Consider the following 20,525-nt stretch of genomic DNA (forward strand, 5'->3'; position numbering starts at 1 on the left):
TTACACTGTAAGGGTTTGACTTTGATTTGAGGGAGTTGCTCAATTCTCGCAGATAAATGACATTTCAGGATATTGCGCAACATTATTCTAGAAATATTATTCCATCTTTCGGCTGAAAGTTGGGCTTTACATCAGAAATATTCAATCTCCAAGCTTTGAATATTCACCGCCTGATTTGATTGGTTTAACAGACTGGTAAATGGGTTTTTATTCAACATTCATCTTTTTAAAAAAAAACAAAAAACAAAACACTCACCAGTTTGCACAAAACGGGAGGAGAGTCGGTAACAATGGTGGAGGTGGAGAGCACCATGTACTGGGTCTTATCAAGAAATGTCAACAGGAAGGCATCAACGGCAGGGGTTAGAGCCTGGTCTGAGGGGGATCCCCAGTCATAAAAGATTGTGTGAAAATGGACATTGAAGAATAATGCGAACAGGAAAGAAGTTCAGGGCAGCACAATTCAAGACCAAAACTTGTACTTTGTTAAGATTCTATGATTAACATTAGCAGATTTTTTTTTTTTGAGAAGTCAATAAAGAGAGCAGCACAGAGATGTTTATTATCCAGTGTGGAGACGGTATCATCAACCACTGAAACTGTAGCTGTGTCTGTTGTGTTGTGGCTGAAGTGAATTCTCGTGAATTCCTACGGGAGCGTGCACTTGAAAGTGAACCGTGCATTCTACGTTTTTTGATTTAGATCAGTGACATTTCCACTCCCGTGTAAAATGATGACGCTTTTTCATGAAGCTGGAATTATACCCGTTAAAGAAGACTGATTAAAGATTTTGGCCAAGTGGGAAAAAGAATAATAGGGGAACTTAGGATGGAGAAGTCAGGGATCAAGGTTAGTTCACGGTGCGGCTTTTGATAACATATTTACTGAGATTTTGTGAGTTTCGCCGTAGCACGGTGCATCCATTATGGCTCTTACAGTTGTTGCAGTATCTGGTTATGTACAAGCTGCGGGGTGGTGGTCTGAGAGACGTTCTTTGTTAAATTCCCATAGCCTGTATTTGTCCATCTCTGACATGTAATGCTTGAGTATGATTCTGAAAACCTGCCTGTCTCAGAAGCTGCTCTATGACTCCTCGGGGGAAATGTGTACATGCATCTGTACCAGGACCAACGCAGGCCTTTGAATACTTCGATGGTGAAAAGGCACTGCTCAAATTTTATGACACAAAAGAAGAAATAATGAGAAAAAAAAAACATTTGTTAATGAGCAAGTAGCCAATTATTGTGTTTCATATAGCATGGCAGGTTGTGTTTTTGGTATTCTTATCATAAGCCATCAGAACCTTCCCTCACGTAACTGTAAATAATGACAACTGCCGTTCTGTTAGATTGAAAATAATGTGAAATCCATTCATCCCCTAATGTCTGAGGCACCTAACCAAGTTAATTAGTGTTCAGACAGCTTACTGTTGGTGATTTATGTCAGCTAACACGGCACAAACACACCTCTGACTGTGATTTTTTTCCCTTAATTATTACTAGACCTACTCTACTTCTTAAGGACAGATCTATTGAAAATAACTTAATGATATATGAGTGAGAAGCTTGGATATCTTGGAACACAGCTCTATTTGGGAAACCCCCCCCCCCCCACACACACACACACACACAGCTTCATGCAGCTGTTTGGGAGTGCTTATTTCTAAAGGTGAGATTAAGGTGAATAATTATGAAAAAAAAAGAGTTGACTCTGATTCACGGTTGTAGTGGGAGTTGAGCACCTACTACTACATTAAATAATACCATGATACTAGGCCGTTAAAAAGGGCCTCCCGACTGCTTCAAGTTACCCGAATAGCAGCTCAACTGGTCTTGCGCTATTAAAGTGCAGTGTACTCCCAGACCTGAGCTCAGAATTCAGACATTTGGTGGCTCATGAGGTGGAAATCTTCAGTCACACTGGGTCTATTCTTAAGCCTCTTACCCACAGGAAACATAGCCACACCAGAGCCAGAACTGCCAAGCGCAGATCACATGTGTCTGCTGGTGAATCAAACCACATCAGAGCAGTGTCTGATCCCCGCTCGGCTGCCTCTCTACTCATCATCTGTGGGCAGTGAGCGTCGACTCCGTGATTCAGAATGTAAGTATCCCTTGTGGCAATCACACCTGGGTGGAGCTGAGTGCCGGGGCAGATAATGAATGACGGACGGACGCGCATTAAATGCCTTTGCTTAATATGTCTTCACACAATAACATTTACCGCCTATATTGTGATGAACGATAGAATTCACTCTGTCAAGCCGGCCGGCTTCTTGCAGTGCCTCGGTGCCTGTGTGTGTGTGTGTGTGTGTGTGTGTGTGCGTTTAATGTGAGTCTGGATTCCTGTTGCCATGCTGTATAGTAGTTGAGCTCTGAAACCCAGACAGAGGCGTGTTAGAACAAGTTTTGATAAGGACTGGAGTCACTGCGCCTGACACCCAACACTCCCACTAAGGACACACCACAGCCATTTCTTCATGGCATGCATTACAAAGTTAAACACAAGGACATACTGGAGACCTCGTAGCCGTTTCACAATACCCGCTGAGGTATTTGAGCGACGACAGAGACAAAAACACCGTTAATCTCCGTTCATTATCAGGTTTCATCGCAGCGGGTGATTGATTCCATAATGGTATAGGTGGTGCATTCGTCTAGACAAGTAGGGGAAGAATAAAACACAGAAATGGGTTCAGGGAGATCAAACCATAGCCAACAAGGTGCCTCTCATTTTTGAATGTGACACCTTAAGCGATCCCTTTACACTATGAATGAACACAGGTGTTTGTGTGCGTAAAAAATTAGTCACCGCCCAGTTAAATCATCTGAAAAGTGTCATACCATTGCCTCGTACCTTAAAAAAGCAACAATCGCGTATTAAAATAGCTCCACCTGAGGGTGTGGGGAGGGCCATTAAACCCAGGAGAGGTTTATGACATGTGCAGCGGTCCCTGAGGTGTGCTGCTGAATTGTGGTCTTTGTGAGCTTAGGCCGGGGGGGATTTTGCCAGCGAGGTAGAGGAACAAACAGGGGCTGTGTTTGACTTGGTCACTTGCCCATATGTGTTCCATGCACATGTATGGCGCCATGCTTACAGTACACAGGCAAGCCTGTATGCCGAGGCCACAGACGGTCACGAGGAGAGTGGCAGGGCCCCCCCCCCCCCGACTGGCACTGGGTGGGTCTGCTTGTGTGCGTGTTGACTTTTCTTCAGGTGTGAGGAGATTGTTGCTCCATGTTGTAAACCGGCTGATGCAAGAGGAATTTTACAACAGAGGAGCACGACTTTTATTTTTCATCAGAAATGTTCCTCCCAAGAGGTGGATGGTGATGAAACACCTCCGGAAAGATAGAAACCAAAAAAAGAAGCATTGGTTTTCATACATTGGTTGCAGTTCAATGTTTTGAAATTGTTTTAAAATGTGTATAGTCTGCAGTTGACATCCATTTTGGCCTGGACTCAATTTTTAAAAATCTTTTTCTTTTTTAACTCTTCCGGCTAAAACTTTATCCAAAGCCACAGTTTGAGTAATATCAATAAGCAAACATGTTATATCACTTCCTGTTGGTTCAGCACTCTGGCTTCTTCTAACTGAAAAAAAACAGTTTACTATAAAAATCAATATCCAGTAATTATTACATCTTATTAAGTTAGTTACAACTTGATGTAAAGTCTCAGTTTGACTGAAGTCTGCTGCCACATATCCAATAACACTTCCTGTTCTTCTCTTGTATACCTACTGCAAAAACTATATCCTATGAACATTAGTAGCTGGTAAATACTAAATATTTTTTTTTTGTACGTATTCAGGCAGCAGGGACACAGTGTCAGCAGAAGCTTTGATTCCTGTCACTAAACAGCCACCAGAGCTGAACAGATGACATGCAGCTGCCTGATCTTTCTGTCTGTGTGGAGTAAAGGGGATCTAGGTCACTAGATGTATTCCAGCTAAAATTTCTTCCTCCCCTGAGGAGCTGACAGTTCGAGGAGACCTGCTGAGCGGCCTTCCTGCAGTTGGATATAGAGGTTGTGTGGCGGGGGCGGGGGAGCCGAAATTTGCATTCTCAAACCAAGAAAACAACTTCTCCCTCTCTTTCTCTCTCCTCTGTAGTTTTCTCTAAAACGGCACGGGCTCGCTCTGGCCCAGTAAATTTGGCACCTGTGTGACCAGCAACAGCAGAAGAGTTGTTCTAGCGCAGGGCGGCTCCAAAAGCCACTATTTTTCTAAGCCCTCCCATGCCCCTCTTTCTTCCATTCCTGCTCTCCTTACTCAGTTCATAGGCATTCCGATGGTATTTATATTTCCCTCCAGAGCAGGGTGAAGTAGACAAGCGTTCACACAGACAGTGGATTCAGCTCTGCAAGGTGGGCAGTACTCCCACTTCTGCCTTGCAATTGGCCTCCCTGTGGTCACGTGACCCCGTGAAGCAGACTGAAGTGTTGGCACTCCTCCCCCTAGGCTCTCCTCTGCCGTCCCTCTCAGCTCACTTTAGGATTTTTACGCCTGTATGTGAAGTTTTCTGTTTGGGGGAGAGTGTGTGGGTTAGTGAGTATCAGCCAGTGGTCAGCGGCTTGTTTGGGACACGGTGTTTCAGTTATGTTTCGGGAGCTCCCAGAGTCCACGGGCAGCGAGTGTCTGGGGAGTATGACCCCAGAGACTCAGGATATCTACCTGAGAATGGACCATCACCGCAGACGCTCAGGGTACAGGCTGGGCAGGATCATTGCCAGGCAGCAACTACTTAAGAAGATTGCTGGAGGTAGGAGAGGTGTTCGGCTAGAAGCGATGGGCTTTTTTTTTAGTTTTTTGTTTTTTTTTTAGCTTTGGCTTAAGAGCCAACTATTAGGTATTCTGTTTAAATTCGTCCTTCTTTGTCATACTTCTAGGAATGCTAGGAGTAATGGCTAAGTGCGCTTGTAGTCAAAACATGTATTGAATAAGACATGACAAACCCAGATGATTATGAAAACAAATGCAGGATGACCCAGTGGCAAGTGACTTAGGGCCTTGTTCTGTTTGTTTGGGATCAGCTGATTACCTTCATCAAATGCCAGTTTGTATCTCTGGCTTTTTTTCCTTGTTCTTTTGTTTCCAGATAAAGGCATAACTCAATAGAAATAATCTTTGGAAGACAAATATAATGGCGGCATAGGGTGCTTGTGTGTGTGTGTGTGTGTGTCACTGCAGACAAAGCCAAACTTGACCTCCGGCCAATAAGTAGTCAAGGGCGCAGGGGTGGTAAATAATTAGTATTAACTGACTACAACGAACACTGAGGTGAAAAGCTGTAGGATCAGTTATGTAAGAACAGATAAGCCCACAGTATAAAGAAGATATATCAGTGAATGTGTCGCCTGCCAGTCTTACAAGCTACAAGCCTTCAGCTCATTTGTGGACTGCTGTATGTGGCCGGGAGAGTTAACCACAACAGGGCCTGACGATTCATTCAGTTTTCTCCAAGGTCTGTAACCGCTTGTCTTTTTTCATTTACCTGGGAGGGGGCAGGGCATGCAAAACAATAGCAGAGGACAAAGCGCAACTAAGCCTGCTCCCTCCTGTAGGTGTGAGAACCCTGATGCTGGATCAAAGCGTGGCAGCATGTCAGCTTTTCACAGAAAAGTCATCAGCAGGAAACTTTAGCTATCTGATGGCAGCGCGCAGCGTAGCTCTATTCTCCGTCACACGAACCAGAGCGTGAGTCGGTTAATGCAGGCTCTTGTGTGGACAAAATTTCCCGTGTCACCACAGAGGAGTGAGGAAACTCACCAGCCGTGTTTTTGTGATTGTGACGATGTGAAGGACACACAGGGTTTAGTGGTGGATTGATGTGTGAAGATGTCCTGAAAATGTGTGTGCATACCCTTGTTTTCAGGGGGAAATCTTCATGATCTGATGTTTGCAGGCGTGTGCAGTCAAGCAAGCTGGCATGTGCCGTCAGATTACAGATGTCTGGTTTGACAGCAAACCAACAATTTAGCTCATCTTTGACAAGGACAGAAACTATGTACATGTTTGAAGTGGGTTGTTAGATTCTTTTAAACCACTGGTACTTGCATGTTTATGTCAGGTGTGACTTTTTATATACTTTTAAATATAATATGCTTTGATTTCACTGCAGTCTGGGTGAATATTAACTTTGATTCATTTGACAGTTTTCATTGCACAGCTTGGCATTTTCTGACGTTGACATTGGGCTTTTGATTTCTCGTCAATATCATGAATCGGTCTTGTTAACATTTTACTGAATATATACAATTATGATCATCATCTTCTGTAAAAAAAAAAAAAAAAAGTCAACTCTTTCAGCTAAATACATTTATTAAAAAACACAACATCTAATTGTTTTAAATGTAAAAAAAAAAACTGTATGTGCTGAGGTGCGTTGCATTCAGACAATGTGTGGATGTGTTAAACAAGAAACAGTGGCTGTAAAACACAGTAATTGTTAACTTTCCAGTGGATTAATCCCACATAAAATTAAGCGGTTTGTTTTAAGAAAGTGAATGCAACCTTCAGTAATGTCCCTTACACATGGTGGATAATACAGTTATCTCCCAGGTAAATGTTTATAAGAACATAAAAAGTAAAAAAAAAGAAAAACACTTAACGTGTTTCACATCTATTTCACATCTGCTGTCTTAAGTACCGTCATTATGCAAAATTTTCACCTAATTTTTAATTAGGTGAAAAAGTTTTTTAATCTGTCTCGCCTTAAATGCTCTACTTGAGCACTTTTTCTTGCAGTGTGGCAGTTTTTCTTCACTTTCCCCAGGAGAGCAGTGTTTAGCCCTTTATGGATCTTGTTTCTTTCAAACCTCACGTCTCACCTTGTGCGATTCATGCCTGTTTGAAATGCAAGAGGTAATGGCGAACGCCGTATTTCAAGCGGCTGCCTGCAGAGTGTGCAGAGCTGCAGGACCGACCTCCATGCGTTGCAGTGGCTATTGCATTCCAGCTGGCTGGCCCTGTTGACATAGCAGGTTGAAAGTGAATGGGGGCCATGGTGATGGGTAGAGTTAGTCATGTATTGTTTCACCCCAAATTCCGGGGAAGCCTGCGGGGTCTTAGTCATGTTTCCGATTTGATGGCATTTCGAAGCCACCAGAGCTATGTGTGTGTGGGTCCTTAGCTACTGACAAAGTACCAGGACTGACTGAAGTCCGGGTACTATTATCCAACAATTCTGTCCAGCATATCTCATCCGAGTTGATGGATTTAAATGCACAGCTGTGGGAAATAAGATGGAGAGAAACAGACGTTTTTCAGGCTATTGGATTGCTAAGCATGAGAAAGGGCCTGTGTTTTATTTTGCAGGAATGTGTGTCCTTTCCTGAAAAATGTTCCTCAGATTTTGGAGGAGCACTCCAGACTTCTTCACTCTGGAAGGGCTGCTGTGTTTCTACAGTTTTCTACGGGCGGCTGTGGCTCAGGAGGTACAGCAGGTTGTCCACTAATTGGAAGGCAGGTGATCCGATTCCGGGCTCTTCCAGTCCGCATGTCAAAGATACTGAACCCCACATTGCCCCTGATGTATCATCGGTGTGTTTGTGTGTGTGTGTGTGTGTGTGTGTGTGTAAAGCGCAGTATGGATAGAAAAGAGTGCTATGTGAATGGGTGAATGTAGAAGGTAGTGTAAAGCGCTTTGAGTGGTTGACAGGACTAGAGGCTATAGAAGTGCAGTCCATTTACTCTGGCCGCCTCGCTTCCTCCCTGTCCAGCCCATCTGGAGTCCAGGTTCTCAGGATTTCTGCATCTGTTGTTGCTACTCTTGCATCAGACAAAGACATGCGACAATGCTGTATTCAGCATTGTCGCATGTGTCCATTATACCTTTAGTTTACACCTGTTACACCGGTTGTACACAAGCCGTCATTTATGAGTCATTGAGCTAATCATGCCATCATAGAGAAGAGAAATCTCATCTTAAATTCTAGATTTGATGACCCAAATCAACAAATCACTATTTTTTTTTAGCAATTTTATTGCAAAACTGTCACATATTTTTTATGCTTGATCTGTGTGGTTCATGCTTGTGCATAAGGTCGTTATAACTAATATATATAATAATATATTTCTATTATTGAGGTCTCACAGGGGACATTGTTTGCTTTACCGTGTTTTGCTACTGGATATGGAATTAATCAGGAAATGTTGAGATATATTGTGGAGTGTTTCATGCGGGGAATTGGACTGATTCCGTGGGGAGGTCAGCAATTGTCAAAATATGAATGAATCATTTCACAACATTATGCCCATATATAGTTTAGAACTCACATATTTATTGCATTGGATGATGGTTTGCGGCTGTTTTTCTTGTACTGTACGCCAAGCTGGATTGTAGTGAAAACCAGACTACTCACAGGCCATTTTTAGGTCGTGAAAGTGATCCTGTTCAGCCATGGAAAAGTCCCGGGAACTTCATCTGGGCTTTGGTGGAAACCTTGAGCAGCTGAAAGCTACACTGTGACTAAAAGCTTGCTTGCTGACTGTGGCCGTTTGGTTCTTTTCCCCACTGAGGGGCTGTTGTGTGTCAGACAAGAAGCTCTGTCCAGTGTGACCCCTTCATGCCCCCCCTCGTGCCTTATTGACCTTGGTGCAGTCAGTGGGCTCCGTTCCTGGCCTGGAAAGGTCATAAGGGCCTTCTGCCATGGTCGAGGACGTTGTGCGTTTCTTGTCAAATGACACAAGTTATTGCGTGACAGCTGGGTGCTTGTCAGTGAATCTCTCTTGTGTTCTGGGGTTACAAAGCGTGTCTTTTATTTGGCCGTCATGGCTGAAAGGCTTGTGTCTTTCAGGTTGACATACTGTCAGCCACATTTGTTCTTCTGCTGGCACACATCAGGGTTTGTACTGTACATGCACAGTTCTTGCCCACATCACTGTATGCTCATTATTACATATGTTTTTAGTTCTAGTCAGTTATATCTAACTGATCATTTCTGTCTTATAAACATCACGTGCTTTATATCAGGATATTAGAGAAGTTTAATGACAAAGTTTTAATTATCAACAGAGAGAGGGAGAAGCAAAAGGTTTCTGAGCCGGATAATGTTTGTAACACTTAATGCACTTGTAGATTTTAAATGACAGTAACACTTCAGCTTGTTAAGAGGACAAGTTCTACCCTCCCTCCTCCTACGTGGATAACTGTTAGAAACCAGCTCTGAAAAGCAGTTTGCGTTGTTCTGTCTTCTTAGGTTGTAGCGGTTAAAAAGGCTCTTCGGTGTTAAGGAACCTAGTTAGACTCTGCCCTCTCCCTCTCAAGACTCCTCTCTCCAAAGCACTGAATTATTCATTAATGGTCTGCTACAACATGTGGCACGTTAGATCGTCTGAGTGTGAAACAAATATAATTGCTCCTTCATTCAGATGGGGGTTTGATGATAAGTGATGATGTAGCCCTACGCATTGTTTACTTAGTTAATGTGATCCCAGAACCTCTTTTATTCATGAACCTCTCTACTGTAGAGGTGATTGTTATGCAGATTTTGTTTGCTACCTTCAGAGGGGAGTAAATATTACTGACAGGGAGACAAAAGCAATTTTGACAATGTGATTAGCTGGTCGTCTACATCCACCACTACAGCCCACGCACATCAAATAATTAAATCTATGGCTTGTACTCTCGTTTCTTGCTTAAGTGACATGATGAATGATCTGTTGAACCGATGCTAAATGTATATAAAAGAATAAGAAATTAATACCACATCGGAGACTGATGGCTGTGTTATGGTTCAGTCATAGCATTGCTGTGTCCTAAATCCATACTTTATACTAATTCTAATGTGTTTACACTGGGAAAGCGAATAAGTGTCAAAATGGAGTAAAACCAGACAGTAGGCACACTAAACACGCTCAGTTCTCGATGATGCTGTCCGTGCACCCCGCTGTCCCACAGTGCAGTGCACAAAGGAAGCTGCTCACGGCTGGAAAAAATTCAGATAAACTCTGGGTGATGGTGAGACAAAAAAAAGGGGGGAAAAGTACGCATTAGTATATTTAAAAAAATAATTTTTGTTTAATTGGCCATGCGTAAAATAGAAAAGTATGCTGATTTTTTTCCTGTATACTAATTTCGACAACAATCGATAATTGCTATGTTGTGCATACTGTGGAGATGTAGAATGTATTATTGATTTGGGACATGCGGATGTGTGTGTGTTTCCCCCTGTATAATTGCCATATGTGTGTGAATGTGTATGTGTGGGTCCTGTAATAGACTGGTGAGCTCTCCAACACGTATGTGGGATAGGCTGACACAGAAGTCTGTATAATTTATACGATCTATCAATTACAGATCCTACTTTCTCTATATAAACATAAACAGATACTCTATCGAGAGATACAGATATTGTAAGAATTTGTTTTAGTTATAGTGATATTTTTTCGTATCTCCCATATCTCCTGCTTTGCTTAGCAGGCAAAGACAAAAAATGCCCACAGATAACTAGATCTCAGATCAGCTGTGAACAGATCCGATTTGTCTACAGCTCTGAAGGGTTCCTACTCTACATCCCAATATTCACCAGCCACTGTCTCCGAAGCCAAAATATACCAACAGTTGTTTGGTAGCCGTTGGCGATTTCCCGCCCTGCTGATAAAGAGCGAGTAACTGATTTGAAAATCCTGTAACGGCCGGGAACAAACTGACTCGCTCCAGCCAACCTCCAGTAAAGGTCACATTTATGAAGTTCTTATGTTGGTTCACACTATTTGCCTGTAGGTGGCAGGCTGAGCTGATATCCTTCCTGAAAAACTTTCTCCTGTGTGTGTGTGAATCAGTGCAGTTTAGAGTCAGAGTAGCTGACAGCTGCCACATGTGCAGGGCTAATCATTTACCAAGTGCAGATTTCAGAAATGCCTCAGCTGCACTGTAACAGGAACGGAAAGTCACAAATTAACTTCTCCTGTTCTCAGGTCTTTTACATTCCACAGATAAGAAAGTGCTAATTCAGTGAAAAAAAGCCTTATTAACCTACATAAAGCAAAGAGGTTCAAAACATATTTAATGTACCAATAGTCAATTCTTAGTTATAAGAAAGATCATTTTGAGAGTAGACTTGGGGATCTGACCTGCATTTAGAAGCCCCTGCAAATCTTTCTTGGATTAAAGAAGCATGTAGAGATAATAAAATTCTTAATTTACATTTACGTGTCATGGATTTATGTTTTGCAAAAAGGTTCCAGACATCCACAACTTCTCATAAGGAAATAAAATATGTTTTGTATAAAAGTTTTTGTATACAAAACAGTCAATATAACTGTGTATGACATGCTCCACTTTTATTTCTGTTGATTAGTCAACTGCTACTTCAGGCTTCACTTGGAAGCATGTCGCACTCATGAAATTGTTATTCTAATATGCTGTATGGAACAGCGTGTATTAATCATCTGCATGTAAACCAGCAGTTCGGCGCTTGGCTGCCCTCCTGTGGCAAAAGTGTACGGCACATGTCATTAGCTGGAAAAACTGACAGAGGCACAAAGGCAGCATGCATGCAGACCACTGTTGCTTTGCTTTATAGGCCTTTCAGCCAAGGGGGTGGCTGTCTGAACACTGCCTGTCACATGGCATGACAAATGGCCCTGTATTTTCTATTAGTGCTCTGTGTGTGTGTGTGATGGACAGACTCGGTGAATGCTCTGATAAAGCAGAACAAACACTTAACTCTGTCTATGGGTAGCATTCTCGATAAGCTCCACCGCACCTCATCATACACGGCAATACACGCTGACAGTATCATTATCTCTGCCGCCGCTCACACGTCAGTTGCATGAGTCCTGCGAGGATCCTGAGGCAGTCTTGTGGCATTTCACTTTGATGTTGTTAATTAGGACCAGCGGCCCTAGGGATGGCTCCGCGCTTTTATTGTGGAGGTCCTGAGAGGGCTTTCTCACGGTAGGGGCCCTTGTTCTGACATTGGCCCCCTCTCTACCCTCTGACTCCCTGAGACCATTCCCAGAGAAGGAGGGAACCCCACGTAGTCCCCTCTGGGATCCAATCCAAATGAGAGGGAGGTGGACCGAGTGGAGCTCTGCAGGATTCGACCTCAGAGGAGTTTCTTCTGGTTATTTTTCTTCTCCTCTTTTGCCCGTATCCTGTACTTTACAGAGCCATGGTCACACGTTAAACATCATTTGTTAGTTTACACTATTTTTGTACTTATTAGCTTCTGCTGAACTTAAAAGGGCTTTCGTCATGGGATGTTTGATCTGTGTGGTTGCCAGGACCTAGAGAACATGTCTTGGTAACTTTTGGGTCAATCTTTATCCATGTTTGAGTCAAGACTTTTGTTCAGCTGGCTTTGTCAGTAAGTCACAGTTACCCCCCCCCCCCGTCTTGGAAAACTGAATTACAGTGTTTATATAGGCTGTCACAGGGAAGGAAGAATTGCTGCCCCACAACTGTACATTATGAGTGGAAAAACAGCATGACATGGCAAGACATGCAGCATACAAGGCTTCACATAAAACAAGACATGTATGGACTTCAAAACAGGACACACACACAAAAAAACACTTAGAGGGAACTTGTGGCACATGTTTGTAGGAATAAAGAGGGATACAGTCAAACTACTACATGACCGCATGGGACACTGTAGAAGCCAGCTGTAAGGGAGCTGGCATAAGGGACAAGGAGGGAGGGAGTTGAAAAGACATCTGAAAAAAAATCCCAGATCGGTCTGGCTGAGAGACAGGGAGGAAGACGGAAAGCAAGAAGCAAGGGGGAGGAGGAAGAGACAGAGGGGAGCAGACAATTCCAAAGGGATGTTAGTGGACAGAAAACTGAGCTGGCCCGGAGTAAAATTCTCCCCTTCTGGACTCTGTGTCCAGGCCTTACATCTGGACCGAGGGCAACCCGGGTGCCCACTGGTACAATACTTCTCGTGATCTCGTACATCAGGCTATGTTACTGTTTATATGCTTTTGTCATGCTATTATTGCCTTCAAAGGGGCTCACTTTAATAAAGAATAGTTTGGTGTGAGGACCAAAAACAACAAGAGATAAGATTTGGATAAAAATCACCATTTCTGAAAGGAAGAAAACTGCTGAATAGGATCACAGGTAGCAAAACCCTGATTTGTGTTATCGCTGTCCAGCCTGCACTATTCATCCCGGTCTGTGTTATTTATTTATCCGTGGATAGCGTGAATAACGTCAACTGAACAACTAGCGCAATGATTACTCTGCAAAGATCAACACTGGTGTTTAGAAATAGTCCATGGTTTTTGGGGAGGTATGCCTGGATGAAATGAAGGAGGAAATCTCCAAAAGCCAAAGTTGATGTTTTTATCACCAAAGAAAGCAAATCCTTAATAAAAGCCTCCAAGATACTTGTCAAAACACTTCAGCATGCGTGGGAACATGGCTGCAGTCCAGTGTCTGAAAGTGTTTAGCATCATGCATTGTGCCTCGGAAGCCGTTGCAGTATGTATGTCACGGAAAGCTCCGCCGACTGATTTCTGCTCTGCTCAGAGCTGGTGGCAGTGAAGCAGAGGTACTCGGGGCTCTGGAATTCGCTGAGATGTCTCCTCCTTCCTAGAGAACTGGGGTCAGAGGCCTCTGCTCTGGCAAAGGACACCTCTTTTCAAGTGTCTGCTGCAAGTCATGTGCCAAAGTGTCCCGTAGTGTGACCAAAGGGGAGGCAGGAGAACACCTGTCTGTATAGATGGAGTAAACTCGACACTTCCCTCGGTTTTTGCTGTGTGCTAAGCAACCTCGGGGAATCAACATGCGGTCGTCAGAGCATTTTCTCAAAACTGAGTGAATGTGAGACACTGTAACGAGTTGGATGAAAAGACTGCATAGCAAACGGCTTGAACTTTGAAGCCTTGGCTTGTTCAGAGGCCTCGCAGCCCAAACATCATACCACATTATTTAGCTTCTGGCTGTGACACCCAGCTAGATCCAGTGGGCTATCACTTTGCAGTTTGGGTCGGGGATAATTTGTAAATCTTTCCCCGAACGGGTTATTTGTGGTAGGATGAGACGGCGACCCTCAGAAAATCTTTCCCAGTTCTCTCCCAGGTTGTTGTCTGGTGAAACAACTTGAAGTGGTTTTCCATAGTTTAAAAATGTTTACAACATCATGCTGACTCCACATGGTCTTAACAGTATAACTCCAAATGATTCAGCTTTGGCTTTTGTTACTGGTAACCAACACTTCACAGGCATGAGGGTATGTGAATGGACGTTTCGGTATTTTAATTTTCTCACTGTGCATTGCAGGTCTGCAAGTAATCTGTATAGTTCCAGTTTTTAGAGAGAGAGAGAGAGAGAGAGAGAGAGAGTTGATGGGCTGTTACCCCTGAAGATGAAAGAACCTTCTCTCTGGGTGTCCTTCAGAGGTGAAGGAGAGTGTTACCACAGCTGTGATGCTCTTGTTTAAATTCAATACAGGACCTCGAGAGAAAAACACAGCCCAGATGACTTTTGACCCAGCAACAACAGCAGCTCCCTAGCTCACATAGTTATGTTATTTACTCTCAGAATCAATAAGCTCTTGCTGTGAGTGTGTGTATTTGCTGTGGAATGAAAGGTGGACCTCAGTCTTTCACTAAAAAATACTAAGATCCTCAAACCAGCCTATGTTCACACTTAAAACAGTATGTCTGTGATATGCCTTTTAACGGAAAAGAAAAACAATTGAAGAACATTATATATACCATATTTAAAAGGATGGTCTGTAACGCATAAAGCAGATCTTAAATTAGTTGTGGATGTCTGTGAAACCCTGACCTACGCAGGCTAAGAATGCTAATGTCTCCGTGGCAGTGGCATTTCCTGGGCTGGCACTGTGTTTGTCCTCAAGCCCCCGTCCTCCAGGAGGCATTGAGCTCTGTTTTGTATATCCACTAGTCACTGGAGACCTGTGGTCCACTGAAAGGATCTCTCCACAGGTCACTGTGGACCACGGGGCAGAGGCAGGCCTGGACTTGCTGGCTCATTTTTTATTTGAGGAAATTTTGCTTTGGTGCCCTGGCAACGCAGCCCAGCACCGGTCATTTTTAAACCCGCATCCCTTGTCGACTGAGGGATAACGACAGGTCCCCTGTAGGCCCCACAGGATCAGATGCGGGGGCTGGAAGTCTGCGGGTGATTCAATGCAGGTTCTCTGTAATTACTTGGCCCGCGGAGCCAGCCAGCTCATGTGCCATTCACTGCATCGAGAATAAAGTCACATCCACAAAGGTACTGCGTTGTTACTCACCTTTGAGGAAAGATTTAGATGTGACTACTGTCCTTTGTCTCAACACCTTGCCGGCTTATGAGAATGCTGTGAACTGACGACGGGTTGAGATAATAGGGAGTAGCGCCTACTGTTCTGCTGAAGATTGTGGCATATTGTGCTGAGGATGTCGGAGTTTGAGTGACATGTAGAGCTTTGTTAATTTAAAACAGAGTCCTGAAAACAGGACGACTTTATTCCCACAACATCAGGCAAATTACAAGGGGCACTGCAGTGTTAATCTCGCCTGTGCACTCTCAGCATTTCCCTAAGAGGACACGAACTCTTACCAATAGGGAACAGATCTCCCGTGTCTCCTGTATCTGCAATCGTGTCGCTTCGCGGTCATCACGTCCGTCTCTTGGCTATCAATCATTGTTATTTGTGCTTTTGTTTGCTTGTTTATGCACAGTTTCAAACTGTGAGACCGAAGGAAATGTTAGCCTAATTTGGACATGAGACATCAGATGTTGTGGGTTTTGGGCAGACTACAAGAGGGGGCAGTGTGTTTCCCCTGGCTGTCTTTCTCATCTTACTTTTACTGTAAGGCTGACTGCTCACTGTGAGTGGGTGTCTGTATGCAATTAGCCTCTCCTCCATTCCTCCCAGTGTGACAACACCTCTCCGCCAGCCAGCCCACTACCCCCCCACCCCACCCCCCCATATTACCGTCTCACTCTCTTTCCAGGTGTTTTTGATAAAGACAGTCTCAGTTCTCAGTTAGTCTGTTTGTTTTTGGACTGATATATTTAGCCGGGTTGTCTGGCTGATTCATTCTGTTGTCTCTGCAGCGGTGCGGTGTGGGGGAGGAATAGACGGACACAATTGTAAGGGTCTACACAGTTAGTACTTATAAATTTAAGCAGTTTGTTTTAGGCTGCTTTTAAAGCTCTGATCTGCACTGCGGGTATTTAATGTTAAATGATTTGTGAAGACGGATGAAGTGGCTTGCCTACGTCATTCTGTCTGTGCTTGCAGCTTTATACCTAGTCCTGGCACCAGTAGGTCAGAAAGGTAGTGTTTTACGAGAGGAAATGGCAGAGACGTCACAAAGTGAGGCGGGCGCAGTGGAGCTGGGCTACATCTGGAATTCCACTCACTCTATAGGCATTATGGACGGATATGATGTCCTGACGTAATCACAGAGCCACGGCAAACCCCAGAAAATTGAAGTGCAGGTCATTTTATCCACACACTTAAACTAATAGATTTTCCTATTGTAGCATAATTTTTTGTGATCTCAACTTGTATAATATAATGTAAAAGTGGTTTTGAAAATTCCCTGGAAATTGCTAATAAGGAGGTAGAATTGGGAAAACACGACAGCAAGTTTGCAGATGAAAATGGATCTCTTCTTAGACAGATTGATTTCAGTCACTACTGTATCCACCTTGACAGATAAGGGAAGCAGACACTGTAAATTACTGTCTCACCCGTATGTATTTACTTGGCTATCACACTCACTGTATCGTCTTGGTTTATGAGGTTATTTATGAGAGTGTGTCTGCTTATATGCTTTTTAAAATTTACTTTTTTTTTTTTTTTTTTGTGTCTTCTTATATTTTTTCCTTCCTTTTTCTTCTTAACAATTTGCATTGTAAGCTTGGATAGATGGTGAAACCTGTTGCCAAGAAATATTTGTGGGTTTTTTTTAGATGTGATTTAAATAAGAAATAAATCACTTGTAGGCTTTATATTTACAATTATATTTGGCTATTTGAAATGAGTCACTATTTCTTTGCAACCACGTTTCTTTTATTCACTATATTTAAGGAAATCTTTTCAGATGTTCTGTCAATAGACACAGCAACACTGCCAGCGTCTCAGATGACACAGATCACACAATTCCTCTCATTCACTGATATTACCTCTGACAAAGAGGCTGAGACAGAGGTGAAGCAGAATATATCATTCTGATGATGGTAGTGCGGAGTCTTGTGAGCCGAGTGCCTCAGCATGATTCACTGCTGCTGATTGCTGACAGTTTATGTCATGGTTTTCCCCGACTTCAGTTACCTACGTTTTTCCGTTTCGTTGACCTACTGGAACAACATCTAGACTTGGCAAAACCACGTTTCACTTTTGTTTGTTTAAATGAAACATTTCCCACATCTTCTCAGATTAATTTTTTAAATATGACAAAAAACTGACATCATGTCATCTGGCCAAAATGTCTGGCAACAACTAAATATATCAAAGAATAGCAGTAAATTCTTCACATTTAAAAAATATGGTCTTGAAATACGAGAGAGTCTTAGAATTAAGAGGAAATGCTCACGGTTTGACTGCAGCCTAGATCTTTGCCAAAAATGTGCTGAGTGTGGTATAAAACACGTTGTCGTGGGCAGAGCAGGGTATGAGGTTAGGGCACAAGGAGCTGAAGGGGGGAGGGGGAGAGGGGGTAAACGTTAGGGAGCCGGCCACAGAAAGGGGTGGGTTGAAGGAGAGATTTAGTGTTGGGACCGGCACATGGTGGTTGGGGGTAGATGGAAAGAGAAAGGAGAAAGAGGGAGCTGTGGGTCTGAGTTCAAACTGCAAGCTGCGTTCGGAGAGAGAGAGCAGGAATGTGGCTCAGCGTGGGAATGAAGATGCTCTGACATGTTAAGAGACACTCTTAAGTCTTGATGGATATATGAAATACTCTGACTATATGATGAAAATATCCCGTAAGTACACAATAATTTGATAATGGAAAAAAACTATGGCGTTAGCTGATTGAAGGATTATGGAGAGTAGACCTATTAAGGCCTGTGCTTCAGCGATGATGACGGATTGTTTTCATTCACAATAAGCCTGAATGAATGAATCTGCTTTTTGTTTTGTTTTTTTCCCAAAAGAATACGAACGGAACGAGATTACTGTTAGTCGCGAAGATTTGCTGTCAAACAGAGGCACCTCAGGACAAAACAAAGCATATGATTAAGTCCTCAGACGTTTTTAGCCATGCAGTTGTCTGTAAATATTTTGTGAAAGAGTGGAATGTGAACGAGCCTTTAAAACTGTCAGAATTTTGGCAGGGCTTGTGTCTGCTCAGCCCGAGGACCATCCAAGTGTGCAATATCTTTTCCTGCAGCACATTGTTACATGTCATATCTCAGCAATGAATTGTGTAATCAGCGTTCTCGATAGTAAACTTTGCATACAGTGAACCGTAAAGGAAGGAGTCGCCCTTGCCACAGACACTTAAGTCGCGCACAGCTTTTGACATTCTGGGCCATTGTGTCACAGCCAAACTGGGTTTCATCCCTTTGTGAAACAGTAACTTTATACTTTAAACAGTTTTAAAGCTGTGGCTTTCGCAATACAAGTTTTCATTCTCTGGCACGATGCCCGCCCAAGCTTTTATCCACAAGAGATTTCCTTAAAGAGAGGATGAGAGGACAGAATGTCTCGGTATCGTGTTACAGAATGCCAAACAGAGAGGAATTCCCAGCTCATGTTACTGGCTCCCAGTGGTCCAACCTGCGGCTGTGGGACACAAGAGGACCTGGCAGTGCTCTCACTATGTGCCGCAGTTGAATAACACAGGCCTGATATTATCCACCCGGGAGGGAAGCCCAGCTGAAGAGAAAGCCTTTAGCTCCTGGTGATACAGGTGGGAACAGACCAGAGAGGCCTCACGGCAGTGGACACATGTTGACTTAACCGCTGGTTAAGGGGGTAAACAGTAGACTTGTAATCCAAGGACACAGGGAACTGTTAATATTTATTCAGTTGATGGTCAGTCTGAAAACCAAAGTCACTTTTCATTGATTTCTCAGTGACACGGACATGTAGGTGGGTCCTGGATCAACCGTTTTGAAAAACAGGTGATAGCAGCGTCCTCACTGCGAGGCTACAGTCTCTGTAATTATGCAGTATTGTGTAATGAATGACCATGGCTCACGTTTCGGCCGTGGATGTGACAGGCACAGAGAGCGAGTGGAACCGAGACCTCAGATGTGTGATGGGAGAGCTGTTTGTTACCCGTGGGTGCAGCTTGTGTGTAACTTTTCTTGGACAAGATATATATGTGTGCATGAAAATACTTGGCAGCTTCTAAGGAAGCACTAGAACTGGTAAGACTATTTTCAAGTCTGTGTTTTACTGTATATTTTTTACGTAAAATCATTTATGTCATTTACCGCTTAGGCTCTGTGATTTGTAATTCTCAATAATGTAGCAGTAGATTGACTCGCTTTGGATAAAAAGTTAAGGAAATTATTTCTTGTGTATTTTACCTTAAGATTCTTTTGTTTAGGGCTGCAACTGACACTTATATTCATCATGAATTGTTTTATCACTTATTCTCTTAATGAATCAATTCATTGTTTAGTCAATAAAATATCAGAAAAGAATAATAAAAAAAACAATCTCCACCACGGTTTCCTAGAGACCAAGTTGACACTTTAAAATTGTTTGTTTTTTCCAACCAGCAGTCCAAAACCCAAAGATATTAAGTTTATTATTGAAGAAGACTAAAAAACCCAGCAAATATTCACATTTGGAACCAGAATAGAAGCTGGAACCAGTCATTTTTCCGGCATTTGTTCTTTAAAAACTACTGAAAAGATTAATAACATACTAATAGTTTTGTAGATTAATATTCTATTCAACTAATTGTTGATGATTGTAAAGGGAGGGAAAGACAGAGACAGAATTTATAAAGAGAGTAAATGGAGACATTGCTGCTGTGAGAATTTTGTGTTTATGTGGCTCTTTCTTATTCCGTTTTCTGTTTGTTTGGGGTTTTTTTTTTGCATTTAGGTATTTATTAAATTTAATTATATATTTTCTCTCTGAATGTAAAGCACACTGTTCACTGTAGCGCCGGTGAGTCATCTCTGGCTGACGCAGTAAACGACACCCAACTCTGTTAGCATTAATGGAAAGGTGCCAACGGCCTGCTTCCTCTGCTTGTCATCAGCGGCTCTGAAGCCGGCAGATGCCTCACTCTGTAGGTCAGCGGGACCACTTTGTGATGCTGGCTGCTGGGGTCAGTTCTTTATCAGAAAGTCACTGTGTGTTTGCTTGCTCTTTGTTTTATTAAGGAGTCATGGAGAAGTTATTTTTCTAAACTGATCTATAGTTTTGTATCATTCTTTTAAATTTGTTGGTGTCTTAAAATACATTACATCTCTTTAAACATGTGGTTTATACATTATACATACACAGTGTCTCGGGCTCTATGCAGTGTATAGTGGTTTACGTAATTTACCTTTTTTTTCAAAAGTCTTCAGTTTGTTGTTATATAATATACGCTGCCTTTTAAAGTAAAAAGACAACAGATGGTTATATAAGGTCCCATGTTG

General features: G+C 42.8%; 1 protein-coding gene across 9 annotated transcripts in view; it reads left to right on the forward strand.

Annotated features, from left to right (window-relative positions):
• The window catches only part of stard13b (StAR-related lipid transfer (START) domain containing 13b), a 75,052-nt gene that overhangs the window by 43,827 nt on the left and 10,700 nt on the right, over positions 1-20,525 (forward strand). The window contains exon 1 of one of the 9 annotated variants that reach the window (XM_040130198.1): positions 4,520-4,763. The exons of 4 other annotated variants lie outside the window; for them this stretch is intronic. In XM_040130198.1, the coding sequence (XP_039986132.1) occupies positions 4,601-4,763 (163 nt within the window). In that variant the 5' untranslated portion in view covers positions 4,520-4,600. Of the gene's footprint in view, positions 1-4,519; positions 4,764-17,712; positions 17,901-18,792; positions 18,830-18,988; positions 19,293-20,089; positions 20,210-20,525 lie in introns of those variants that run through there. 4 more of the 9 variants (XM_040130201.1, XM_040130205.1, XM_040130202.1 and 1 more) reach the window with 4 other exon arrangements.

Source organism: Xiphias gladius, chromosome 7 (genome assembly GCF_016859285.1).
Source record: "Xiphias gladius isolate SHS-SW01 ecotype Sanya breed wild chromosome 7, ASM1685928v1, whole genome shotgun sequence".
NCBI lineage: Eukaryota > Metazoa > Chordata > Actinopteri > Istiophoriformes > Xiphiidae > Xiphias > Xiphias gladius.